Source organism: Emydura macquarii, unplaced genomic scaffold (genome assembly GCF_026122565.2).
Source record: "Emydura macquarii macquarii isolate MOO-44397 ecotype Brisbane River unplaced genomic scaffold, CSIRO-AGI_Emac_v2 contig_2636, whole genome shotgun sequence".
In the NCBI taxonomy this organism is placed as follows: domain Eukaryota; kingdom Metazoa; phylum Chordata; order Testudines; family Chelidae; genus Emydura; species Emydura macquarii.
This window is the reverse complement of record NW_027132773.1, coordinates 1,304,611-1,329,396: the sequence shown is the minus strand read 5'-3', so window position 1 is coordinate 1,329,396 and position 24,786 is coordinate 1,304,611. Positions and strand designations below refer to the sequence as shown.

Below are 24,786 nucleotides of genomic sequence, written 5' to 3'. Positions count from 1 at the left end.
GCCATTCAACACTATCAGAGTGAGTTATGATTGTCCATGAGTACAATGTCTTGTTGTCAGGTTGCTTATATGGAACAGACTTGTGATCTCAGTGCACAAACTATCAGGATTTGGTAGACTTCAACTGTAATTGTAAGGCTCCATGCCCTATGTAAATCTTCCTTGCCATATTTTCAGATAGACATTTGTACTGTACATTTTGCATGTATGAAGATGAGTGTAAACATTAATTTTTGTAAGAGGAACCAATCTGTGTGCTCAGATAGATAATATTGAGAAATATTTTTTAAATGCTCAGCACATTGTAGGATCAGGTTCTTAATATGCAAAAGTTTAACTGTAAAATGAGTCAAAAAACCCTACGTGTTCTGTAATGCGTTTTCAGATGTATTTCAGTAAAGTTTTGAAAAAAATACAGATTATAAAGCTTGTTCTCCAGACAGTGACTTTTTTAAAATTTGATTAGTTCATAAAAGTATGCACAGTGCCAGGAAAGTAAGGCTGTGTGTTAGTTTTTGTAATTCACTTCATCTGATGTGATAGCTTTCATGCCTTTCCAACTTGAGGGAAAAGATGTTGGGTCTTAATTCTATAAAAATATTTATAGATGTAAAGTTGATAAAATCAGGAAGTCACTAAAGATGTTAAATGCATGAAGGAAAGTATCCAGTTGGGGAGTGGGAAGAAAATAGAAAAATTGTTACATTTTTGATGGTGTAAGATTATTTTTTAAAAACTCACTTTTTTAGAAGGAAATGTGGTTCTGTTCTGAAAAGTAGCTGTAAACGTCACATATTTTTACTTAAGATCTGCTCCTTGTTTGTGTCAATCTCCATATCTACTTTGATTTAATGATTACAAAAAGAAAGTTTTAATTTTTTTCATTCTCATTAGTTCTGCAGAGCTAGTGCTGCTAATAGATACAGCTGGATCCAATTTTTTTCTTGTACAGCAATACAATTTTTATTAAGTGGCTCTATAATAGGAAATCAGTTACACCTGAGCAAACTTTTTGACATGAAGACATGAGGCTTGCCACTACACAGCAATCCTTGAGAGCAGAGGTTCTCAAATTGGGGGACAGGCTCCCCTGGAGGGGCACAGAATGTATTGGGGGGTGGAGGAAGAGGAGGGCTGAGAAGCCATTTAAGTATGTAGGCAGTACCATACTATGCCACCCTTACTTCTGCACTGTTGTTGGCAGTGACACTGCCTTCAGAGCTAGGTGCCCAGCCGGCAACTGCCACTCTGTTTGAATCAACAGTAAGGCATTGATATTTAATGAGTTGAATGCTTTTTTTTAATCAGTATATGTACTACTACTTTGAGGAGAGTCCTTGTGGATGCTCCACTTCAGGTGATGATGCATCCTTGCGCCTTTGATAGGAGAATTTCAGCAACAATGCCTGTCCAGGTCACACATGCTCTGTTTCCATCTCGCAGTACTGTCGGTGCCTTATCCAGCGTGCATGACCCTCTCCTTCCCACCCCCCACTGCTCCCCAGTTCTTTCTTAACCGTCCTCAGCCTGAGATGGAACTCCCAGCAGTGTTAAAACTGTTAGCTTATTTAGTATTTAAAATAGTCTTTTTAGAGTACTTTTAGCATACTAGTTAAATTACTTACCTTTTATTCCCCATTTACTTTATCGTTAAAAAAAAAATCATATTTTCCTACCCCTGGGAATAGTTAATGTTCATCCTCAGGATGAACCACCGTTGTTCTAGCCATGCTCGGCTCTCCTGGCTTCAAATGTTGTCTTTCATGCCAGGAGGCAATCCTAGTATCAGACGATCACTCTTAATGCATCCACTGCTTAGATGAATCACATATCCCACAAAAGTGTACTCACTGCAGCAATTTAAAGTCTCGTGCCAGGAAGGACAGAGACCTGTATCTCAAACTTATCCATATAGAGAGATCTCTGAGATTTGGCATCCAATCCCGGCCAGCAGTGGCCAGGACAATGATCTCCAGAGACTTCACCCTCTTCACAGAGGAAGACTTATTCCTTCAAAAGGGCTACGAGGAAAAGAGCAGCAACTTCTCCTCCCAAAGAGCCACCAAAAAAGAAATGGTCTCCAGCTCATTCTCTATCCTCAGTACTGCCTGCACCATGGCTGAGTATGTGCGTGGCACCGGGATTCTCCAGCACCATCCACACCATGACTTCTGCCAATCCCAAGCGGGCAGGCTCAGAGTCGAGAGGCAAACAAAAGTCAATCTCCTCTATTACAGACCGACGCAACCACCTAAAGACGCGGCACCTAGACTCTCCCCACGGACTCTGGCACGACCATCTGCTTCGACCCATATGTTGGCACCGACGGCAGCAACTGCAGTAGCACAGTCGGCACTGACTGCTTAGGTGCCGAAACAATTGGCACCATGCCATTTTCTAAAGTATAAAGACGTAATGGTATCATCAACGCCCAACTCTTCGGCACCAACATGTCCCCGATATGCATGGTACCAGACAAACTGGCCCCTCCATTTTCCAGCAAGGAGGAAGATAATGAGGAAAAGGGTGTTTTCTCACCACACCATTCCTCTCCCGTCCAACTGATGGCAACCCTAGGATCTGTACGACCAAGACTTCATCACGGCCCTAACATCCAGCCATGGTATGGTCACCCATGGATACCTCTGCCTATGCCTTTCCCTACACAGTGGCCTTATTGGGACCCCTGGGCTGCATACAGGAGGCAATTCCGGTGGCCCCAAAGTCCCTACAGAAAAGGAATTAGATCTCAACCACCACCTTATCTGACTGCACCACCAGAGCTCCCTAAGGAGAACTTCAAGGAATGGGAGGTGGCCCTGGAACAGGACACTACGCCACCTGTGAACAATTCCTCCTTTTCCCCTGAGGAGGTCACAATGCCTCCACCACCCACAGCTGCAGACGACTTCAAACAATTTCAGGAACTCTTCTAAAGAGTGGCATGCTGCCTAGAGATTTCTCTGGAGGAGGTCCCAGTGTCCCAACATAAATTGCTGGACATTCTGCAAACTTCCTTGGCTTCAGAAATAGTGATCTCAATAAACGACACGCTCAAGGAACCAGCCAAAAACATATGGCAGACCCTGGCAACAATTCCACCTACCTGCAAGAGGGCTGACAAAAAGTGTTATGTCCGTTCAAAATGGATGGACTTTTTATGCTCCCATCCTGCACTGAATTCATTGGTCATCAATGTGATCAATCAGCGCAGTAGACAGCATCAATATAGGTCCACACCATATGACAAGGAGTGGAAATGACTGGACGTTTTTGGCCGCAAGGCCTGCTTATCAAGAACTCTGAAATTTAGATTTGCCAACTATGCAGTACTAATGGTGAAATACAAACGTGTCAATTATTCTAATCTTGCGGACTTTATTAATGACATCCCAGAATAAAAAGGAACCAATTCATATCTATTTTAGCTGAAGGTCAACTTGTAGCCAGAACTGCCTTACAGGCATCCCTAGATATGTCAGACACAATGGTGCACTCCACGGCCACCGCTATTATGTGCTGAATGTCCTGGCTTCACTGGATGTCACTGAATGTCTGGCTTTCCCAGAGAAATACAGTCCACTGTGGAGGACCTCCCTTTCGATGGCCAAAAACTCTTCGCCCTGAAGACGGATGAAGTCCTCCATACCCTGAAGGACTCTCGAGCAACTCTCCATACACTGAGAATATACATACCTGCAACCAAAAGAAAACAGAACAAATACCATCCTTACCAGCGCACAAGATACTCCCCATACACTCAACAACAGTGACACTATGAGAGAGAGACCCCAGAGGTGTCAGCCACCTCTGTTTAAGTCATCGGAGTCTCAGCCATCATCTGCAAGACAACAGTTTTGAGGGTTTAGTTGAGGGTCTAAGCAAACTCCCCTATCCATCAGAGCAGACACCACCGATCATCCCCCATTTTGGACACCATTTGACTCCTTTCTATTCGGCATGGACTTCCATCACCATGGACAAATGGGCTCTAGAAATAATCCACGCAAACTACTCAATCTCCATTTACCTTCGTACCTCCTATCCACCCTCCCTCCCTGTCCTTCTTCAGGGACCCTTCTGATGAGCACCTTCTACAGCAAGAAGTAAACCACCTTTTACATCTGGGTGCTGTGGAACAGATACCACCACAACACAGAGGGAAGGGCTTTTACTCCCACTACTTATTAACCCAGAAAAAGAACGGAGTGTGGAGGCCTATTCTAGATCTTAGAAAGCTCACCAAATTTGTACGGGTCCAGCAGTTCAGGGGTGGTCACACTAGCAACAATAATGCCAGCACTGGAATAAGGGACTGGTTCTCAGGCCTCAACCTCCAAGATGCCTATTTCCACATAACTATACATCCTGCTCACAGGAGGCTTCTCGGATTTACACTGGGAGCAGATCATTATGGATATAAAATCTTGCCTTTTGGTCTCTCGACAGCACCACAAGCGTTCTCTAAAATCCTCGCAGTAGTGGTGGCGCACCTTCGCAAACAAGGGGTAATAATATTCCACTCTCTGGACGATTGTCTACTAAAAGCTCCCACTTGGACAAGATTCCTTCGATGTTACTCACCGGACACTTGCCCTCTTCCTGAGACTGGGTTTACAGATAAATATTCAAAAATCAACTCTAAACCCTGTACAGAATTTGGACTTAATTGGGGCCCATCTCTAGGTGCCTGGAAGCCAAAGCGTCATTACCAATGAACAGATTCATTACTATGACCAACTTCATCTCTTTAGTACTGAACAGTCCACACACATCGGCACGAATCGGCCTCCAATTGTTAAGCCATATGGTGGCAACCACATTCATGGTACAACATGCACATCTTCATATGTATTGCTACAGGGCTGGCTAAGAACAGTCTACATACCACAAAAACATAGCCTAAACGGATGCCTTACAATGCCGATCAAAGTTAAAACTCTCTACATTAGTGGATGTAACCCAACGTGCATGGGAGTTGCTTTCATTCAGAAACCATCCTCAATTATACTAACAACTGATGCCTCCTTGATACGCTGGGGAGCCCATTTGCAGCAGCACAGAATGCAGGGCAGGTGGTCTCCCCCCCCAGGACATTGCTACATATAAATCTCTTAGAACTCCATGCAGTTCACAATGCATGCTTCTACTTCCTGCAGTTGATAAGGAACAAGACTATACAAGTAGTGACTGACAACTTTGCCTATATTTTATATAAATCAACAGGGAGGAGCACGATCGCATTCCCTATGCACTAATGCCATGAAACTATGGAACTGGTGTATCCGGCACAATATCAATATTCCAGCCTCAGACTTTCCAGGCTGTGAAAATACTATAGTGGACACGCTGAGCAGAGAATATTTTCAGGATCACAAATGGGAACTAAACAACACGGTCCTAGAGAACATATTCCAACAGTTGGTCCACCCATCCATCCATCGACCTCTTTGTGATATCCCAGAACTACAAATGCCCACAGTTCTGTTCAAGAGCAGATTTGGGGCTCAATCCCTGGGGGATGCCTTCCTCTTTAAATGGGAAGAACCTCTGTTAAATGTGTTCCCCCTCCCCCCATCTTCTGTTGTTCAAGGTGATACACAAAATATGTATCGAGAAGGCCAACATCATATTGATAGCCCCAACATGGCCCACATGGACTTTGGTTCCCACATGGTTCCACCATGATGAACGAGCCTGTTCGGAACAGGTTAAAGACATATTACTGACTAATAGAAGGTTAACTACCTGCAATACTTACCTTCAGAAATGGAAGAGTTCTAGATTTATGCCAGAACAAACAAATTAGTGCCGTTCCCACACCCCTAGCCTTCATATTGGAGTTGGGACTAAAAAAATCTGGGCTCTTCATTAGTTCAGTTAAAGTACATCTCTCAGCTATTCCTGCCTTCCATCACAAGATCAACGGGACATCAATATTTGCCTGTCCAATCACCAAACATTTCCTTATGGGCATCAGGAACATTTACCCCGAAGTACATGCACTCACTCCACCTGGAGATTTGAACCTTGTTTTATGCTGTCTCATCGGACCCCTATTCGAACCCTTAGCAACATGTTTTATGACTCACCTATCAATGTAGGTAGCATTCTTAGTGATATCACATCAACTTGTCATGTGAGTAAGTTAGGAGCCCTCTTGGCATACCCATCTTACACCATCACTATCAAGAACTAGGGTCACCCTAAGAACCTATCCAAAATTTTTACTTAATGTGTATCCTCTTCCTTACACATAAATCATCCCCTTGTTCTTCCCCCAACCACATGGGAGTATACAGGACTCAGTATTACATACTTTAGATGTCAAATGTGCCCTCGTGTTCTACCTAGATAGAACTAAGCCTTTCAGAAAATCTCTGAGGTTATACATTTCCACTGTGGAACGTTCTAAAGGTTCCACTATCTCTACACAGAGAGTATCTAATTGGATTTCTGAATGCCTCCATCTATGGTATCAACAGAAGAATCTTACAACCTCCATCGGGGATCAGAACTCGCTCTGCCAGATGCCTTTCAACTTCAGTAGCTTTTCTGAACAACATTCTGATCCTGGACATATGTAGAGCAGCCACTTGGGCCTCTGCACATACATTTACAAAGCTGCACATACATTTATCAGAGCTCAAGATCGAATGCATTGCGAGGTCTAAGAGTGTTATCATTACTTACACAAACAGCTCTGAAGCCCCTTCCATCCAACATGGGCACTGCTCTACAGTCACCTGAAGTAGAACACCCCCAGGGACACTCCTGGAAGAAGAGACGATTACCCATTGTGTGCAGTAACTGAGGTTTCTTGAGATGGGTGTCCCTGTGGAGACTCCACTATCCACCCTCCTCCCCTCTACTTTGGAGTTCAATTTCCAGACTCTGTAGTAAACAAGGAACTGAGGGGGGTTGGGTCGCGCATGCTGGATGAGGAACTGATGACGCTGAGAGATGGGGACAGATGGAGACATGTGACCTGGACAGACACTGCTGCTGAAATTCTCCGATCAAAGGCACAAAAGATGCACCATCACCTGAAGTGGAGCACATGCACAGACACCCATCTCGAAGCACCTCAGTTACTGCACAGGGTGAGTAACCTTCTCTTGTGTGGCTGGAGAGGGGGGATGGGGCATAAACTATTACAGACACAAAGAAGGGGGCTGCGATCAAATAAGTTTGAGAACCACTGATTGATAGTATTACTGGAAGACGTGGTTGCACACATGAAACTTAGGGCATAATTCAGCTCACAGGACTTTTACTAGAGATGATACTAAAGAAGAAAAAACAGGCGACTTTCAGATCTCAGGATGAGCTTGCAGGGCTGGTAATTACAGAATGTTTTTTCTAAACAGTTTTGCTCTGGTGTAACAGAGAGATAGTGAACATAGATTCTTTCAAAACCACTTCTATAGGATCACTTTTCAGAGTATTACAGCATTTCAAAAATCTCTTAAAGTGTATAATTACATAGATTGTGAAGATTAATAAAGTTTAAATTAAATAGAAATATGATGTACATTTTCTAAAGTTTTGGGGAATCAAGGATGGTATATATGTTTACAGTTTCTGTCCATATTTGCAGAATGTAAACTTTTAATGGTCAAATGCAAGTATTTTTTTTTAAGTCCTAGAGAGGCAGTGGAATTTTCAAACTATTTGGTTATGCTTATTTGGAACATACCTACTAGTCTGCTGTACCATTGAATAATTGTACAAACAATTGATGTTCGGTAACAAATTTGGAGCTTGGCATCTTGGGAGATAAGGAAGGAATATCAGTTATCTTAAATAATTTATAATTGTGTAAATCACAAGTTAAGTCTAATTAAATTTAATCTTATTTCTTTTTTTAAGGGTATGTTCAGGGAATGAGTGACTTGCTTTCTCCTGTCTTGTATGTTATGGAAAATGAAGTGGATGCCTTTTGGTGTTTTGTATCATACATGGATCAGTTGGTAAAAAAAAAAACAACTTTATTTCATAGTGTTTGTGCAGCTTTCATTATCTGAATTTAGATTTAAACTTTGTCATTTTATCTCCTATGTCTTCCTGACTAACCTGGAAAGTTTTGCACTATTTCCTCTGTTGTCTTTAATAGAAAGAATTGTTTAATATTTGCAGAGCAGAAAGAATCAGTTTAATATTGATGTATGTGTGACTGCAAAATAGCTCAGAGGCATATTAATATTTTTGTTCCATAGATGGACTATGCCCATGTAAAGTAGGTGGCACTTGTTTGTCTTCTCTTTTTTAAAGATAAAAGGCCAATCAAAAATGCCAATCATTGCCAGTCAATCGCTAGAGGTTTACAATATGTATACACTGATAAAAGTACACCACCATCACCACAAACCTTCAGCTTCCAACTCCTGTTACACCAACAGGAACCATATTGTGTTACCCAGACATGCACTATATATTTATAATTTTTTATGTACTTTATCAACAGACAAAAATTGGGAAGATAGGGGTTTTTTGAGTCTCCTGTGTTCTCCCTTATTTTTTTCTGTGTGTTTATATGTAAACTAAACATGTTTGGTCCTTGACTGAGCCTCTGGCAGCTTTTGATGTTCTGGGAAGACAAAACTACCAGAAAGTTTCTGTTACCATCTACAGGGAAATTCCCCTAGTGTAAGAGGCATTTTCAGGTAACACAGAACAAACATAGTTTTCTCTAAAGACTTCCGTTCCCTGGTCTGAGTGAAGAAAGTCTGGCTGCATTGCAGCTGTGATCCCTGTATGCCAGAACATAGCACTTTTGTGAGGTGGTGGCAACTTAAAGCAGCCCTGAATTAAGTTGTGCTGGTGGTTAAAATAGCCCCTGACTGTGGCACCAAGATAAAATCACCTTTATTCTGCTCTGCTGGATTGGGCACAGTAATGATGGAACTGAGGGTTTGGTCCATAAATTTGGTCCATATTATTATGTATATGATGTACTGCCACCTGTTTGATACACTGCAAAAATGAATTTTATACATGCCCCAGCTCTTGTAGAGGTAATATTTTTTTTCCAAACAATACAATTTTATTCATTTAAACAAGTGCTCATTTCCAAGAATACTTTTGTATAGGGGATGTTGTGAAACACAAATAGAGTGGTTTTGCATGAAATAACCTCGTGTCCTCTGACGATATTTTAATAATTCTCCCTAGTCTGTCTGTTCCTGCCTCCAGCACTCTAGCGCCAATTTGGAGGCAGATGATTTTATTCACTCTAAATCTTATATCCAAGTTGCTGCAGAAATATTAAGTACAAATATCCATGAGCCAGAGAGACTCAGTTTGTGATTTTTTACTTTAAGCTTCTAATTATTGAAGGCAAAAAATTTACCAGATTTTGGCTTGGTCCTTTTAAACATATAGTATGTGGAACAGTTAGAGGATCAGACCTTCTGTCACCAGGACAATGATTTTAACTTGCATTTAAACTTATCATAGTTTTATGATTTATAAAAATATTTGACCTAGTGAACTATTTCAGTGCCAATACCTGACAGAGTACTAATATTTGTTTCCCATCAAGCACGAGAATTTTGAGGAACAAATGCAGGGTATGAAGACACAGCTAATTCAACTGAGTACTTTGCTTCGCTTGCTAGACAGTGGGTTTTGCAGTTACTTAGGTATGTGTAATAACTCAAATAATTTGTTACTTCTAGAGATATGTGCATGGACATTCTAAAGAGCCATTAAACACTTTTCCAAGATGAAGCTGTTACAATATTAATGCAGGAGTGCTTCAGTCTAATAACTTGGCCTGAGTACAATCTCTTTGAAAGTAAAGAAACTTACTCTTGTATTTTTCTGTGCCCTAGAGTGCAGTGTCCTTAATTTATCACTGTGTATGCTGTTGTCCTAAATGAACAATAAATGTTCAAATTAAAAATTTTTTAAAGATTTTTTTAAATTGGGTTCATGCATAGCAAAAAATAATGGAGCCATATCATGCCTTTAATATTTAAGCAGAACTTTCCACTGATTTTATTGGACACTTCATTTTACAAAATGGTGGCAGGGTAATGGTCCTATAAGTTAAATATTTTCTTTCTGTTTGATATTCATAAGAAATGTGACGCTCTTTCCCTAGAATCTCAAGACTCGGGATACCTTTATTTTTGCTTCCGATGGCTTCTGATCCGATTTAAAAGAGAATTTAGCTTTCAAAATATTCTTCGATTATGGGAGGTAAGAACATAGATAGATATTTAATCTAAACTTAATTACAGTTGTCTTTGGAAAGTGGCTAAATGCGGTGCCCTTCTTCAGAAAAGACACGATGATTATGGAAGATGATTGAAAGCCTAATCAAGGGCAGAGTGGTAAAACAACTGGGTAAATCTAACATGATGGGGACAAACTGTAGTACAGCTTCTGTAGATAAATTGGGCCTCTCTAACCCATAAGAAGACTTTTAAAGTTAGTGTAATAGTGGTAGATCAGGTAGATATAATTTACTTGACTTTTCAAAAAGTGTTTGACAAGATGCTTCAGAAAAGACCCTTAAGAAAATTAAATAACCACAGACTAAGAGGTAATGTTCTGTCAGGGTTGAAAAACTGGTTAGGCCATAAGAAACAGTCAAAATAAATGGCTGCTTCTCAGAGGAGTGAAGTCTATAATGGGATATTCCCAGGATTGGTACTAAGGATAAAGGTGTTCCATATTTTTATAAATGATCTGTAGGATGAAGTGAACAGTGAGACAAGGAAACTTGCTTTCAATGCAAAACTAAGTTAGTCCAAGTGGATGGGATTATAAAATGCTGTTGAGAGATCTAATCAGTCTGGGTAATTGGACTGCATAATGTAGCTAAATGTTAAGTGTATATATATGCAATTTAATTTTTTGTCGTGATTGTTTTTTGCTATTCTACACCAGTGGTTCTCAACCTTTCCAAACTACTGTACCCCTTTCAGGAGTCTAATTTGTCTTGCATACCCCAAGTTTCACCTCACTTAAGAACTACTTGCTTACAAAATCAGACATAGAAATTAGGGCTATCAAACAATTTTAAAAAATTAATCATGATTAATAGCAAGATTTAAAAAAAAGTTGTGCATAATCGCAATTTTAAACACACTGTTAAACAATAATAGAATACCATTTATTTAAATATTTTGGATGTTTTCTACATTTTCAAAGATGTTAATTTCAATTACAACACAGAATACAAAGTATAAAATGCTCACTTTATATTTTTATAACATATTTGAAACAAAAGAAATAGTGTTTTTCAATTCACCTCCTACAAGTATTGTAGTGAAATCTCTTTATTGTGAAAGTGCAACCTACAAATGTAGAATGTATTTTGTTACATAACTGCACTCAAACACAAAACAATGTAAAACTTTAGAGCCTACAGGTCCACTCAGTCCTACTTCTTGTTCAGCCAATCGCAAAGACAAACAAGTTTGTTTGCATTTACGGGAGATAATACTGCCCACGTCTTATTTACAAAGTCACCTGACAGTGAGAACAGGTGTTCACATGGCACTGTTGTAGCAGGCGTTGCAAGGTATTTACGTGCCAGATACAGTAATCATTCATATGACCCTTCATGTTTTGACCACCATTTCAGAAGATGTGCTTTCATTTTGATGATGGGTTCTGCTTGATAACAATCCAAAACAGTGTGGACTGACACTCATTCATTTTCATCATCTGAGTCAGATGCCACCAACAGAAGGTTGATTTTCTTTTTTGGTGGTTCCAGTTTTATTGTTTCTGCACTGAAGTGTTGCTCTTTTGAGAGTTCAGACAGCATGTTCCACACCTCGTCCCTCAGATTTTGGAAGGCACTTCAGATTCTTAAACCTTGGTCAGATGCTGCAGCTATCTTTAGAAATCTCATATTGGTACCTTCTTTGCATTTTTGTCAAATCTGCAGTTAAAGTGCTCTTAAATTGAACAAGGTATGCTGAGACTGCCATAAAACAAAATATGTGGCAGACTGTGGGTAAAACCATGGAAACAGGAAACACGATTCTCCCCCAAGGAGTTCAGTCATAAATTTAATTAACGCATTATTTTTTTAATGAGTGTCATCAGCATGGAAGCATGTCTTTTTGAATGGTGACCAAAGCATTTATCATATCTGGCACGTAAATACTTTGCAACATTTGCTACAACAGTGCCATGCAAATGCCTGTTCTTACTTTCAGGTGACATTGTAAATAAGAAATGGGCAGCATTATCTCCCATAAATGTAAACTAACTTGATGGGCTGAACAAGAAGTAGGACTGAGTGCACTTGTAGACTCTAAAGTTTTACATTGTTTTGTTTTTGAGTGCAGTTATGTAACAAAAAAATTCTACATTTATAAATTGCACTTTCACATTAAAGAGATATAGTAATTGTATGAGGTGAGTTGAAAAATACTATTTTGCTTATCTTTTTACAGTGCAAATATTTGTTGTCAAAACTAATATAAAGTGAGCACGGTATACTTTATATTCTGTGTTTTAATTTAAATATCTTTGTAGAAAAATCTAAAATATTTATAACAAATTTAAATTGGTATTCTATTATTGTTTAACAGTGTGACTAAAATTGCAATTAACGTGATTAGTTTTTTTATCAAGTTAATTTGTTTTGAATTGATCACTTGAGTTAACTGCAATTGACAGCCTGAATAAAAATACAAGTGTCACAGCACACTATTACTGAAAAATTGCTTACTTTCTCATTTTATTTTTATGAAATTTTAGTTTGTACTGACTCTGCTAATGCTTTTTATATAGCCTGTTGTAAAATTAGGCAAATATCTAGAGGAGTTGATGTACCTCCTGGAAGACCTTAGTGTACACAGGGGAGGGGTACACATACCCCTGGTTGAGAACCACTGTCCTCTACCTTTTCAACTGATGAATAAAGACATCTAAGATATTGATGGAATCCTACTAAAATAATGTGTTGAGTCCTCCCAGTGCATCTTAAAAAATGTGTGACAAGCATTGTTTTTCAGTTGCGTTGCCAAGAGAAGTGGAGATAAAAATCACATGCTTAGTTTGCTTTTTAAAATGTTCAGAAACCTGTTTAAAATCTGATTAAGTTGTGGCATTTATACTAACATTTCCTCCCTCTGAAGATTAGTGTCTTTCTTTTAGAAAGCTAGGGTCTGATTCACCACTGCATCACTCCAGTTTTATATCCATGAAGCTCCACTGATACAAATAGAATGCTGTCAAATGTACAACATAAACAGGAAAACATTCCTATTTCCTGAGTCAAACTTTTCAAGTACAATGAAAGTAGAGGTTATTTCTCTACAATAAATACAATATTTTCAGACAGAAGTGATTTAGCAGAGTTGGCCATTCCACTGTTATGTCAATGGGCCTGGGTAAGGCTGCGAGTCTATCAGGGAGGTTACGGAAGTCATGGATTCCATGACTTTCCATGATCTCTCTGACTTGTGCAGCTGCAGTGGCTGGTGCAGCTGACCTCAGGGCCGCCTGAGCATCTGGCCTTGGGGCAAGCTGCTCGGGTGGCCCTGCAGCCAGCCACACCGGCCACTGCTAGAGCAGCCCCATGGACCACTGCTTGGGCAGTCTTGGGACCACAGTCATTGCCCCTCGAGTACTCGCCATCGGAGAGCGGACCCTGAGGACCTCAGAGCAGCGGGCGGCCGGAGGCAGTCAGCCCCTGCTGCCAACACGGGGGCCCAGAGAGCAGCGGCACCCCAGGAGCAGCTAAGATATAGTCGGGTATTTATAGTAAAAGTCAGGGACAGATCCATGGGCTGTGCATTTTTGTGTATTGCCTGTGACTTGTCCAGGATTTTTAATAAAAATACCCATGACTAAATCTTAGCCTTAGGTATGGGTATTTGCAATATGTGCTAAACATATGCAAGGGCCTAATTCACCGCTGTTTTACACCAGTTTTATGCTGGTGAAACTCAAATGACATAAGATTGGAATGACAGTGATGATTCGGGCACTTATGTATTAGTACTTGTTACAAATATTCATAGCAGTGGACACAAGTAACCCCTAAGATGACTGCATCTGAAAAGTCAGAAGGCAGGGGGGGGGGAATCTTGTTCTCAATTTTTTGACTTTGTGCTTTTTGATGGCACTTGTATATGCTCAATTTAATTTTTGTTGGTTGGTTTCATTTCCTTTTGCATCTGCTAATATAACAACATTATTGTCATGCATTCCCCTGGAAGATCTCATGCGTACACTCTTTCCCTTGCTTTGTGAAAGATTTAGTATCAGAAACAACAGCAGAAAGTTTGGAATTGAAGCAGCAGCTGGCAACTTCATGGACAGGAAAAGGATTAGCCTGAGTACATTCATTTGCTCTCTTAGCCTTATTCAATTCCCATTAAAATTGATGGATGTCAACAATATGGTAGTTGGATCAGACCCTATAAGATTTCATCAGGGGAGCAGAAAAACTGTTACAAAAACTTCTGTAAAAGACATTTTTAAAATTCAACGTATATGGTTTAAAGGGTTTTCTATTAGAAAATCACATTTTTAAAGAAACATATACTTAAAATATTCAAGTTGACTATATATTTGTAACCATAGCTGTATTTTGATAGGATTCCACCATCTTCACTATAGGCTGGTGTCCATCATTTATGTTTGGTGTACAATTTTAAATTCCTGGACGTAACATTTTCTGCTCTGTATTCATTTTACCATGCTGCTAGATCTCTGTTAATAGTAACTATACCCATTATATTAGTGATTATATTATATGTAATGATATATCTACCATGGGAGTTTATGGGTATCTGCAGATGAGTGGGCAGCAATTTGGCCTCTGTGTACTGATTTGATTGCTAGCAACATCCTTGTGTGGCAGTCAGTGTTTGTTTATTTTATAGTGTAAGAACAGCAGAATTAAAAGAAAATTAGCACAGAAGTGTATTCTGCATGCATTTCACTTTGATACAACTTTTTAATATTAATCAACCCTTTTACATTGTTCCTTTTAAAAGAATGAATTAGGGCTAATTATAAAAAGGAGTATCAGATATTTGAAACAGATACTTAATCTGTGTCATGGCTAAGTGAATTGAATGTTTTAAATTAAACTTTCAAGGTTAATTGCATTGTAATTAAACGTATTACTCGATGCAAAGATCTAGATCTACACTTTATACACAACCCCAAAGGCAGTATGACCTGCAAAGGCGGAGGCAGAGACCCACAAGATGGTGACCACTCCCTTCCCAGCCTTCCAGGGTCCCAACAACCTCCCTCCACATAATAATTCTGAGGGTTTGCTCAAGGGCCCGAGATATTTCCCACATGTTCAAGTGCTGGAACCATACACAACCACCCAGCCATTTGGAGACCGTTTGACCCCATTCCATCCAACTTGGCAGACCATCACGTCAGACAAATGGGTATTAGAGATCATTGAGAATGGCTATTCCGTCCAATTTACCTCCATTCCCCTACCTACCCTCCCTCCCCATCCCTCTTCAGGGACCCTTCTCACGAACATACACTGCGACAGGAAGTAAACAATCTCATACAGTTAGGTGCAGTAGAACCAGCACCAATACAACACAGAGGAAAGGATTTCTACTCCCGTTATTTTCTAACCCAGAAAAAAGCTGGAGGATGGAGGCTCATTCTCAACTTAAGAAAGTTCAACAAAATCGTGAAGACCCAACGATTCAAGATGGTCATGCTAGCAACGATAATTCCAACACTAGGGATCTGGATATTGGTCTTCGTCCTCCAGGATTCATATTTCCACATAACAATACACCCCTCATACAGGAGGTTTCTCATGTTTGTTCTGGGAACAGGTCATTTCCAGTACAAAGTACTTTCTTTCGGATTATCCACCACTACATGGATGCTCTCAAAAGTTCTTGTAGAGGTGGCTGCCCACCTCTGCAAACCAGGGGTCATAATATTCCCCTATTTGGATTATTGTTCACTCAAAGCATTGAGTCGAGAAGAGGAACTAGAAGCTACCCAAAAGACAGTAGCCCTCTTCACACATCTAGATCTTCAAATAAACTAACAAAAATCAGCACTCACACCTGTTCAGAGACTGGAGTTCATTGGGGCCCACCTTGACTCTCCTCACTGGCCTGACACAGGTTTGCCATTTTAGTCAATCTAGTCTCCACAGCGCAAGCTAGCCTCCAGACATCAGCCAGGACCTGCCTCCAATTGTTAGGTTACATTTCAGCAATGACATTTGTCGTCAAATATGCCAAACCACTCATATGATGCCTACAGGGCAGGCTCAGGACAGTATATATTCCACACAGACACAGCATAAGCAAATGGTTTCGGATGCCAACCAAAGTGTGTGTGTGGGGGGGGGGGGGGAACAACTCTCTACATTGATGGACTCAACTAAACAACATTGGCACAGGAGTCCCCTTTGCATAGAACCTTCCATCAATGATATTCACAATGGACGCTTCTCTGCTGGATTGGGGGGCATACCTGCACAGCCACACAATCCAAGGCCACTTGTCCTCTTTGGAATCCACACTACACATAAACCTACTGGAACTTGGGCTGTACACAATGCATGCTCACACTTACTACCCATGATCAGGAACAAGACCATAAAAGCCCTGACAAACAAGGTCACTTGTATGTTTTTATATGAACTGCCAAGAGGGGGCACAGTCACACTTCCTATGCACAGAGGCCATGCTACTTTGGAATTGGTGCATCAGCCACAACATTGACATCTCAGCCTTCTACCTACCAGGATGCCAAAACACCATCGTAGATGCACTGAGCAGAAAATTCTCCCAGGACCACAAGTGGAACATGAACACTAGAGTACTACAGAGCATATTCAAACACTGAGGGTTCCCAACTATAAATCTCTTTGCGACAACCCAAATATCAAGTGCCCATACTTCTGCTCGAGAGCAGGTTTAGGACTGTGCTTTCTGTGATACTTTCCTCCTCAAATGGGATGCACTGCTACTGAACACTTTTCCCCCAGCTTCTCTCCTATTCAAGGTCATACACAAGAGCAGGACTGACAACTCCAGAGTCATTCTGATAACCCCCACGTGGCCCAAACAAATGTGGTTTACTTACCTCTCAAAGATGGCTTTGTGCCCGCCACGCATTCTAGCCCTTGTACCACATCCCATGTCTAAGGATGTAGGCCAGGTCCACCACCCGAACCTGGCAAGATTCCACCTGAAGTCATGGCTACTTCATGGCTCCAAGACCGTGAAATAATCTATTCAGAGGAAGTAAGGTACATTCTTTTAAACAGGAGAAGACCTACTACCTGACTACCTACCTGAATAAATGGAAGAGATTCAATACATGGTGCCAAAATAGACAAATTATGGCAACTTCCTCCCCTTTACCCATGGTACTGGACTATAACCTGGAGCTTAAGAAATCGGTCTCTCCATGAATTTGATCAGAGTACACTTCACGGCAGTCATGGTGTTCCACCACAAAGTATATCAGTTCTCAATCTTTTCCCACCCAACCACTAAACGCTTTCTCAAGTGTCATAACCTTTACATCAAAATACAAGTCCCTACTCCATCATGGGACCTCAATTTGATTCTGTGATGCCTTACTGGGCCCCCTTTTGAACCATTAGTGACGTGTTGTACTCCACTTCTCGAAGGTGGCCTTTCTTGTCATTCTCACGTCTGCCCGATGAGTAGGGGAACTGAGGGCCCTCATGGCACCCCCCCATACATGACATTTTTTCAAAATAAAGGTACCCTAAGACCACATCCCAAATTCTTACCTAAAGTTGTTTCCTCATTCTATCTGAATCAGCCCATTCATCTCCCATCATTCTTCCCAAAACCTCACTGGAATAAACAAGAAACAATGTTCCACACCCTGGATGTCCAAAGAGTTGCTAGCGTTTTACATTGACAGGAGAAAGACTTTCAGAAAATCATCAAAGTTATTTCTTTCCATCACAGAACGATCTAAGGGAGGCGCCATATCGAAGAGGCTGTCTAAATGGATCTCCGGTTGCAATGATTTTTGGTATCGTCATCAACAGCTACAACCCCTACCGGGGATTCGCAAGCGCTCCACCAGAGCACTCTCTGGCTCGATAGCCTTCTTCAACTATGAGCCCATTATGGACTTCTGCAGGGAGGTAACCTGGGCATCAACCCATATGTTCACACAGCATTATGCCATAGAGCAGCACTCCTCATCAGATGCATTATTCGGACTTAGGTTTTATCATCTGCCACGATTGCAAGCCCCTCCAATCTGGTCACCTAAAGTGGAGCATCTGCAGGGACACTCCTTATAGAAGAAGAGAAGGTTACTCACCCGGTGCAGTAACTGAGGTTCTTCAAGATGGTTGTCCCTCTAGGTGTTCCATTACTCTCCCTCCTCCTCTTTACTTCAGAGTTTTTTCATGTTAGAGACTCTGCGGTAGAGAGAGAACTTTGGGAGGTTGCACAGTTCTATGTAACCACCAGAGGCAGCACAAGGCAGGACAGTGCATGCGCAACCCAGCAAGGCACTGCTACTAAAATCTCTGATTACAAGCACAGGGGCGCAGATTTATCTAAAGTGGAGCACCTTCAGGGACAGCCGTCTCAAAGAACTTCAATTACTGCACAGGGTGAGTAACCTCACCTTGCTGAATCTTTTGGAATGAGATAGAGCTAACAAGCTGTCTTTTCAAATTTATTAATTCATGTTGTATAATTGTATAGTGACCTTTTTATGCATATTTTACGTTATAACTGAGTACATAATTTCAGCATTTACCAATATATTAGAATGTTCTTACATTGCATATGCATACAAAATGGAAATATTCCAACAGTTTCTTATTACCCTATATACACAATCCTTTATAATTAACATTTGTTTAATAGAAGCTAAATTTTATCGATTTAAGATGTGTAGAAAATTCTGATAAAAATGTGAAAGTAGTTCGTTCTATGTTTTGAGAGTAGTACATTTTACCTGTGAAATGCTGTGTGCAGGAGATTAGCTTATGAATCAAGAGCTTCATATACTGTAGGAAGAAAGAGTAAATGGTCAGTTTTCAGAATGGAGGGAGATAAATAGTGTTGTCTCCCAGGGACCTGTATTGGGACCAGTAATGTTCAACATATTCATAAATGATCTGGAAAAAGGGGTAAACAGTGAGGTGGCCAAATTTGCAGACAATACAAAATTCCTCAAGATAGTTAAGTCCAAAGCATACAGTGAAGGGTTACAAAGGGATCTCATAAAACTGAATGCTGAGCAAGAAAATGGCAGATGAAATTCAGTGTTGATAAATGCAAAGTAATGCACAGTGGAAAACATAATCCCAACTATACATACAAAATGATGGGATCTAAATTAGCTGTCACCACTCAAGAAAGAGGTCTTGGTATCACTGTTCTCTGAAAACATCTGCTGTGTGTGCAGCAGCTGTCAAAAAAGCTAACAAAATGTTAGGAACCATTAGGAAAGGGATAGATAATAAGACAGTAAATGTCATCATGCCACTGTATAAATCCATGGTACACCCAAACCTTGGATGCTGCGTGCAGTTCTGGTCATGCCATCTCAAAAAGATATATTAGAAATGGAAGAGGTACAGAGAAAGGCAACAAAAATGATCAGGGGTGTGAAACATCTTCCGTATGCAGAGCGATTAAAAAGACTGGAACTTTTAATCTTAGAAAAGAGATTACTAAGGGGGGCTATGATAGAGGTCTATAAAATCATGAATGGTGTAGAGAAAATAAATAAGGAAGTGTTGTTTACTCCTTCACAAGAACCCAGGGTCACTCAATGAAATTAATAAGCAGCAGGTTTAAAACAAACTAAAGGAAATACTTCTTCACACAATGCACAGTCAACTTGTGGAATTTGTTGCCAGGCACTGTTGTGAAGGCCAAAACTATAATTGGACTAAAAAAAGAATTAAGTAAGTTCATGGAGGCTAGGTCCATCAATGGCTATTAGCCAAGATGGTCAGGGATGCAATGCCATGCTCTGGGTCTCCCCAGCCTCTTGATTACCAGAAGCTGGGTGTGGATGACAGGATATGGATCACTCGATAATTGTCCTGTTCTGTTCATTTTCTCTGAAGCACCCGGCATTGGCCACTGTCGGAAGACAGGATACTAGGCTAAATGGATCATTGGTCTGACCAGTATGATTTGTTGAGTTAGAAATGTTCTGTCAGCATGATTTTTGGAATGACTTTTATTATTCATGAGTTGGGTTGCTATGAGTAAATTATGCCGTAATTCTAGTGAGTACCAGTAAAACCTTCATACCTCACCATATGAGCATTTATTTGGTTTAAACCACACATTTTCCAGAAAAACTTTAGAAAAAGTCTAGGAAAAATAACTACAAAAAATAATGCCAAGAAAATATTCTCATTTGTGATCTCCCAGGCTGCCTTGAAACCAGGTCTTTGAAGGAGAGGAAAATTATAGATAACTCATTTTAGAAGCCTCTAAAGCCACCTTGTGTATCAGATGGGCCTCTTATTCTGTCCTCCTCCTATGAGCTGAAGATTGCTAGTATCCCTGTGAAGAAGATACTACTGAATCAGCTTGTACCCAGCAGTCCTGGAGTGTTGGGTAGGCATAAAGATAGGAGGAGGGTGCGCTCAGCCAGCACTGAACTTTGCAAAGGGAGTCACAGAGGTACATGAGGCTATTAACCTGTACCTTAATTCAAATAATAAATAATAGTTAAAAAAGAAATCTGTCTCAAGCTGAAATCTTCTTGCCATCAAGGCTGCTTCCTGGAACTTCAGAAAAAGTTAGAAGGAAGGAATGCAGCTGATATCTTTGAATTCCAGGGTGATCATTGTAAAACATTACCTATTGACTGGAAAATGGATTTTTTGGTTGCCCTAGACTCTGAAATAGAGCAGTTGACTTAGACGTTTAATCACATTTCTTGAGGGAAATTTTCTTTGAACGACAAATCATCTAGTTAGTGGAAAAACCTACAACACAGTCAATACAAGTGGTGGGCTGCTAGTGCCAGAGATGGTGAAAACTGAGTGTTGATCCCACTCCAAATAGGAGCATGATTTGGGAATGGTCAGAAGATTGCAGAGAACTACATATAATCCTATTTTACTGAGACATGGAAGTAGTTTCCTTCAAATCTGAGAGCTCTGAAGCAATCATGAATAAATTAAATAAGGAATTATTTTTGCAAAATTCTAGGATGTCATAGGCCTCCTTTTTCTTTGAAATAAGGAAACAGGAATAAAACCTTGTATTTTCAAGTCTCTGGCACCTTCATTCCCTCTCATTGTGAAAATGTGATGACTTTGGGTATGTCTACACTGTGCACTCCTTTCAGCGTGTAGAGTACATATACTACATGCCCCCTAATTTGGGTATAAATAGCAATATGGATGATATAGGCATTGCTTAGGCAAGTAGAGTAAAGACATTCCTGTACCCTGGGATATGTACCCGTCACGGCTTTCCACTCACCTAAGCAGTGTCTCCCTGTCTATGCTATTTTTAGCAATGTAGTGTCCTAGGGCTGGAGTCTTTCGTCACTGTAGGGATGGTGTGTAGTGTAGCTGCACCACTTGCTTTTCATTGCGGTGTGTAGTTATACATACTCTACATGCCACCGCAACAGGTGTGCAGTGTAGACATGGCCTTTGTCCATTAACAGTTTCTCAGGAGAGAATCCTGGAAAAGTGATGGTTCTTCTTCAAGTGCTTGCTCATGTCCATTCCACTGTAGGTGTGTGCATGCCTCCGTGCATGGTTCCCGGAACTTTTTTCCCCCAGCAGATCCCGTAGGGCCAGCCCCGGCGCCCCCTGGAGCCCCGCGCACATGCCGCGGTATATGAGGCACTGCTGGCCCTACGCCCCCTCAATCCTTTCTTTCTGCCAACTCCGGCAGTGGGGATGGGAGGTGGGTTGTGAAATGGACATGAGCAACACATCTCGAAGAACATCAGTTACTGGTAAGTAACCTTGTTTTCTTCTTTGAGTGATTGCTCATGTCCACTCCACTGTAGGTGACTAACAAGCAATACCTTTGGAGGTGGGTAGGAGTTACCAGTGAGCTGCCCTCAGCACCGCTCTGCCGAATCCCATGTCCTCACTCGCCTGCTGGACGATGGCATAGTGGAACGTGAAGGTATGCACCGACAACCAGGTGGCAGCTTTGCAGATGTCCTGCAGGGGCACTCTCTCTTCAGGAAGGCAGTAGACAAGGTTTGAGCTCTGGTTGAGTGCACTGTGATGGCTCCCGGAAGTGGCACCCTTGTCTGCTCGTAGCAGAACTCGATGAATGATGTAATCCATGAGGAGATGTGCTGGGTGGAGACAGGTGAGCTTTTTATCCGATCAGCCACTGCGACAAAGAGCTGCATCGATTTCCGGAACAGCTTTGTATGCTCGATGTAGAAGGGCAGGGCTCATCTAACGAATGCCATCTCCTTTCCTCCTCTGAACCATGTGGTTTAGGAAAGAACACAGGGAGAAAAATATCTTGGTTACAATGAAATTGGGAAACCACCTTGGGCAGGAAGGCTGGATGCGGCCTGAACTGCGCCTTATCCTTATAAAATACTGTATAAGGGGGCTCCGAGGTCAAGGCCCTAATCTCGGAGACCCTCCTAGCTGAGGTGATGGCCACCAGGAAGGCTACCTTCCATGAAAGCATGAGCAGAGGCCTTGAAGCCCTGGGTTCAAAGGGGAGTCTCGAGAGGACCAGGTTGAGATCCCAGGGAGGCACCAGGTCATGGACCTGCAGATAAAGCCTCTCCACTCCCTTGAGGAACCTCACCGACATGGGATGGGAGAACAGGGATCTCCCCTCTAGGGGCTGATGGAAGGCCGAAATAGCCGCCAGGTGAACCTTCAGCGAGGCCAGCGCCAGACCCTGGAGCTTTAGCTGAAGCAGGTACTCCAGGATCACTTGTACAGATGAGAGGCTGGGCAGAATGCCCCGGGACTCCACCCAGGAGGTAAACGTTTCCACTTTAGCCCGATACATGACCTGTATAGAAGGTTTCCTGCTGCCAAACAGGACTTGTTGGACCTGCACCGAGCTGACGGAAGGAGAGAGAGCCTGCCCCAGAGCCTGCAGGCTGTGAGGTGCAGGGAGTCCAGGTCCGGGTGCAAGAGGCGACCAGGGTCCTGGGATAGGAGGTCATGCCGCTTCGGGAGCTCCAGGGGTGGGGCGATCGAAAGGTCCAGCAGCATGCTGAACCAGTGCTGTCTCGGCCAAGCCGGAGTGATTATGACATCCGCCCTGTCCCTCTTTATTTTCAGCAGGACCTTGGGCAGGAGCAGAATGGGCGGAAACGCATACGGGAGGGTCCCCGTCCAGTTGATGAGGAGCGCGTCGGAAATGGACCCAGTCTCGCGAACCCGGAGTGAGCAGAACCTCAGGCACTTCGCGTTCCAGGTCGATGCGAATAGGTCCAGTTGGGGGATGCCCCCACTTCTGGAAGATCATAGCCACCGCCTCTGGGTGCAGCGACCAGTCGTGGTAGGGTAGAAATGAGCTGCTGAGGCGATCCGTCTCATCGTTCCTCAGTCCTAGGAGATGAGAGGCAGTCAAGTGGACATCGTGCCTCACGGCAAAGTCCCACAGATGGATAGCTTCCTTGCAGAGGGTGAGGAGCGTCTCCACCCTGCCTGTTTATGTAAATTGGTTGCAGTGTTGTCCGTCAGCACCTGTACCTCTCTGCCTTTCAGGAATCAGAAGAACACCTTGCATGCTAGGCGAATGGCCCTCAGCTCCTTCATGTTGATGTGCAGGCGTGTCTCCTCCCCCGCCCAGAGCCCCTGAGTGCCTAGGTTGGTGCTGTTGTGGGCTCCCCATCCTACATCCGAAGCATCGGAAATTAGCGTGACCGACGGAACCAGTTCCCTCAATGGAACGTCCTTTATCACTGCTCTGAGCATCCGCCACCAGTTTAGGGAGGCCAAGCCGGGCAGAGGAAGTGTGACCACCTGGTCCAATGGGTGTCTGCTCAGCAGATATACCAAGGCCAACCACGCCTGAAGCAGTCTGAGCCTCAGGCGAGCTAGTCTCACTACGTACGTGCAGGCCGCCATGTGGCCTAACAGCTGTGGGCAGTGCCTGGCTGTTGTCGTGAGGCATCAGTGCAGCTGGGAGATGATAGAGACCATCGCCTCGAAACGTGGCTGAGGCAGGTAGGCTGTGGCCTGGGAAGCGTCCAGGATGGCCCCAATGAATTCTATGCGTTGCATTTGGATTAGCGTGCACTTCTGCTCGTTTATGAGCAGTCCCAGCCTGCTGCACGTGGAGCATGTGAGTGTCATGCTCTCCTGCACTTGAGACCTGGATCTGCCCCTGATCAGCCAATCGTCCAGGTAAGGTAAAAATTTGCACATCCTTTCGTCTCAGGTGGGCAGCCACTACCACCATGCACTTGGTGAACACCCTTGGAGCCGAAGATAGGCCAAAGGGTAGAGCTGTAAATTGGTAGTGGGAGCCAGCCACCGTGAAACGGAGAAGATGCCTGTGGCTGGGGAGGATGGACACATGAAAGTATGCGTCCTTGAGGTCGAGGGCGGCATACCAGTCTCCTGGATCCAAGGAAGGGATTCTGGAGGCTAGGGAGACCATGCGAAACCTGAGTCATTTGACATATTTGTTTAGATGACACAGGTCTAAGATGGGTCTCAGACCCCCCTTTGCCTTGGAGATGAGGAAGTACATTGAATAAAACCCCTTCCCCCTTCTGCCTTGAGGGACCATTTCCACAGCTCCTTTGTTGAGGAGGGTGTCCACCTCCTGCAAGAGGAGTTGCTCATGAGAGGAGTCCCTAAAGAGGGAC

General features: G+C 42.4%; 1 protein-coding gene across 6 annotated transcripts in view; it reads left to right on the top strand.

The window, feature by feature from the left end:
• TBC1D15 (TBC1 domain family member 15) overlaps positions 1-24,786 on the top strand; it is a 94,623-nt gene that overhangs the window by 61,025 nt on the left and 8,812 nt on the right. For 4 of the 6 annotated variants that reach the window (XM_067564013.1, XM_067564012.1, XM_067564015.1 and 1 more), the window contains 3 exons: positions 7,873-7,973; positions 9,545-9,644; positions 10,109-10,206. In XM_067564013.1, coding sequence (XP_067420114.1) covers positions 7,873-7,973; positions 9,545-9,644; positions 10,109-10,206 — 299 coding nt within the window. Of the gene's footprint in view, positions 1-7,872; positions 7,974-9,544; positions 9,645-10,108; positions 10,207-14,232; positions 16,240-20,381; positions 23,075-24,786 lie in introns of those variants that run through there. The other 2 variants (XM_067564017.1, XM_067564018.1) reach the window with 2 other exon arrangements.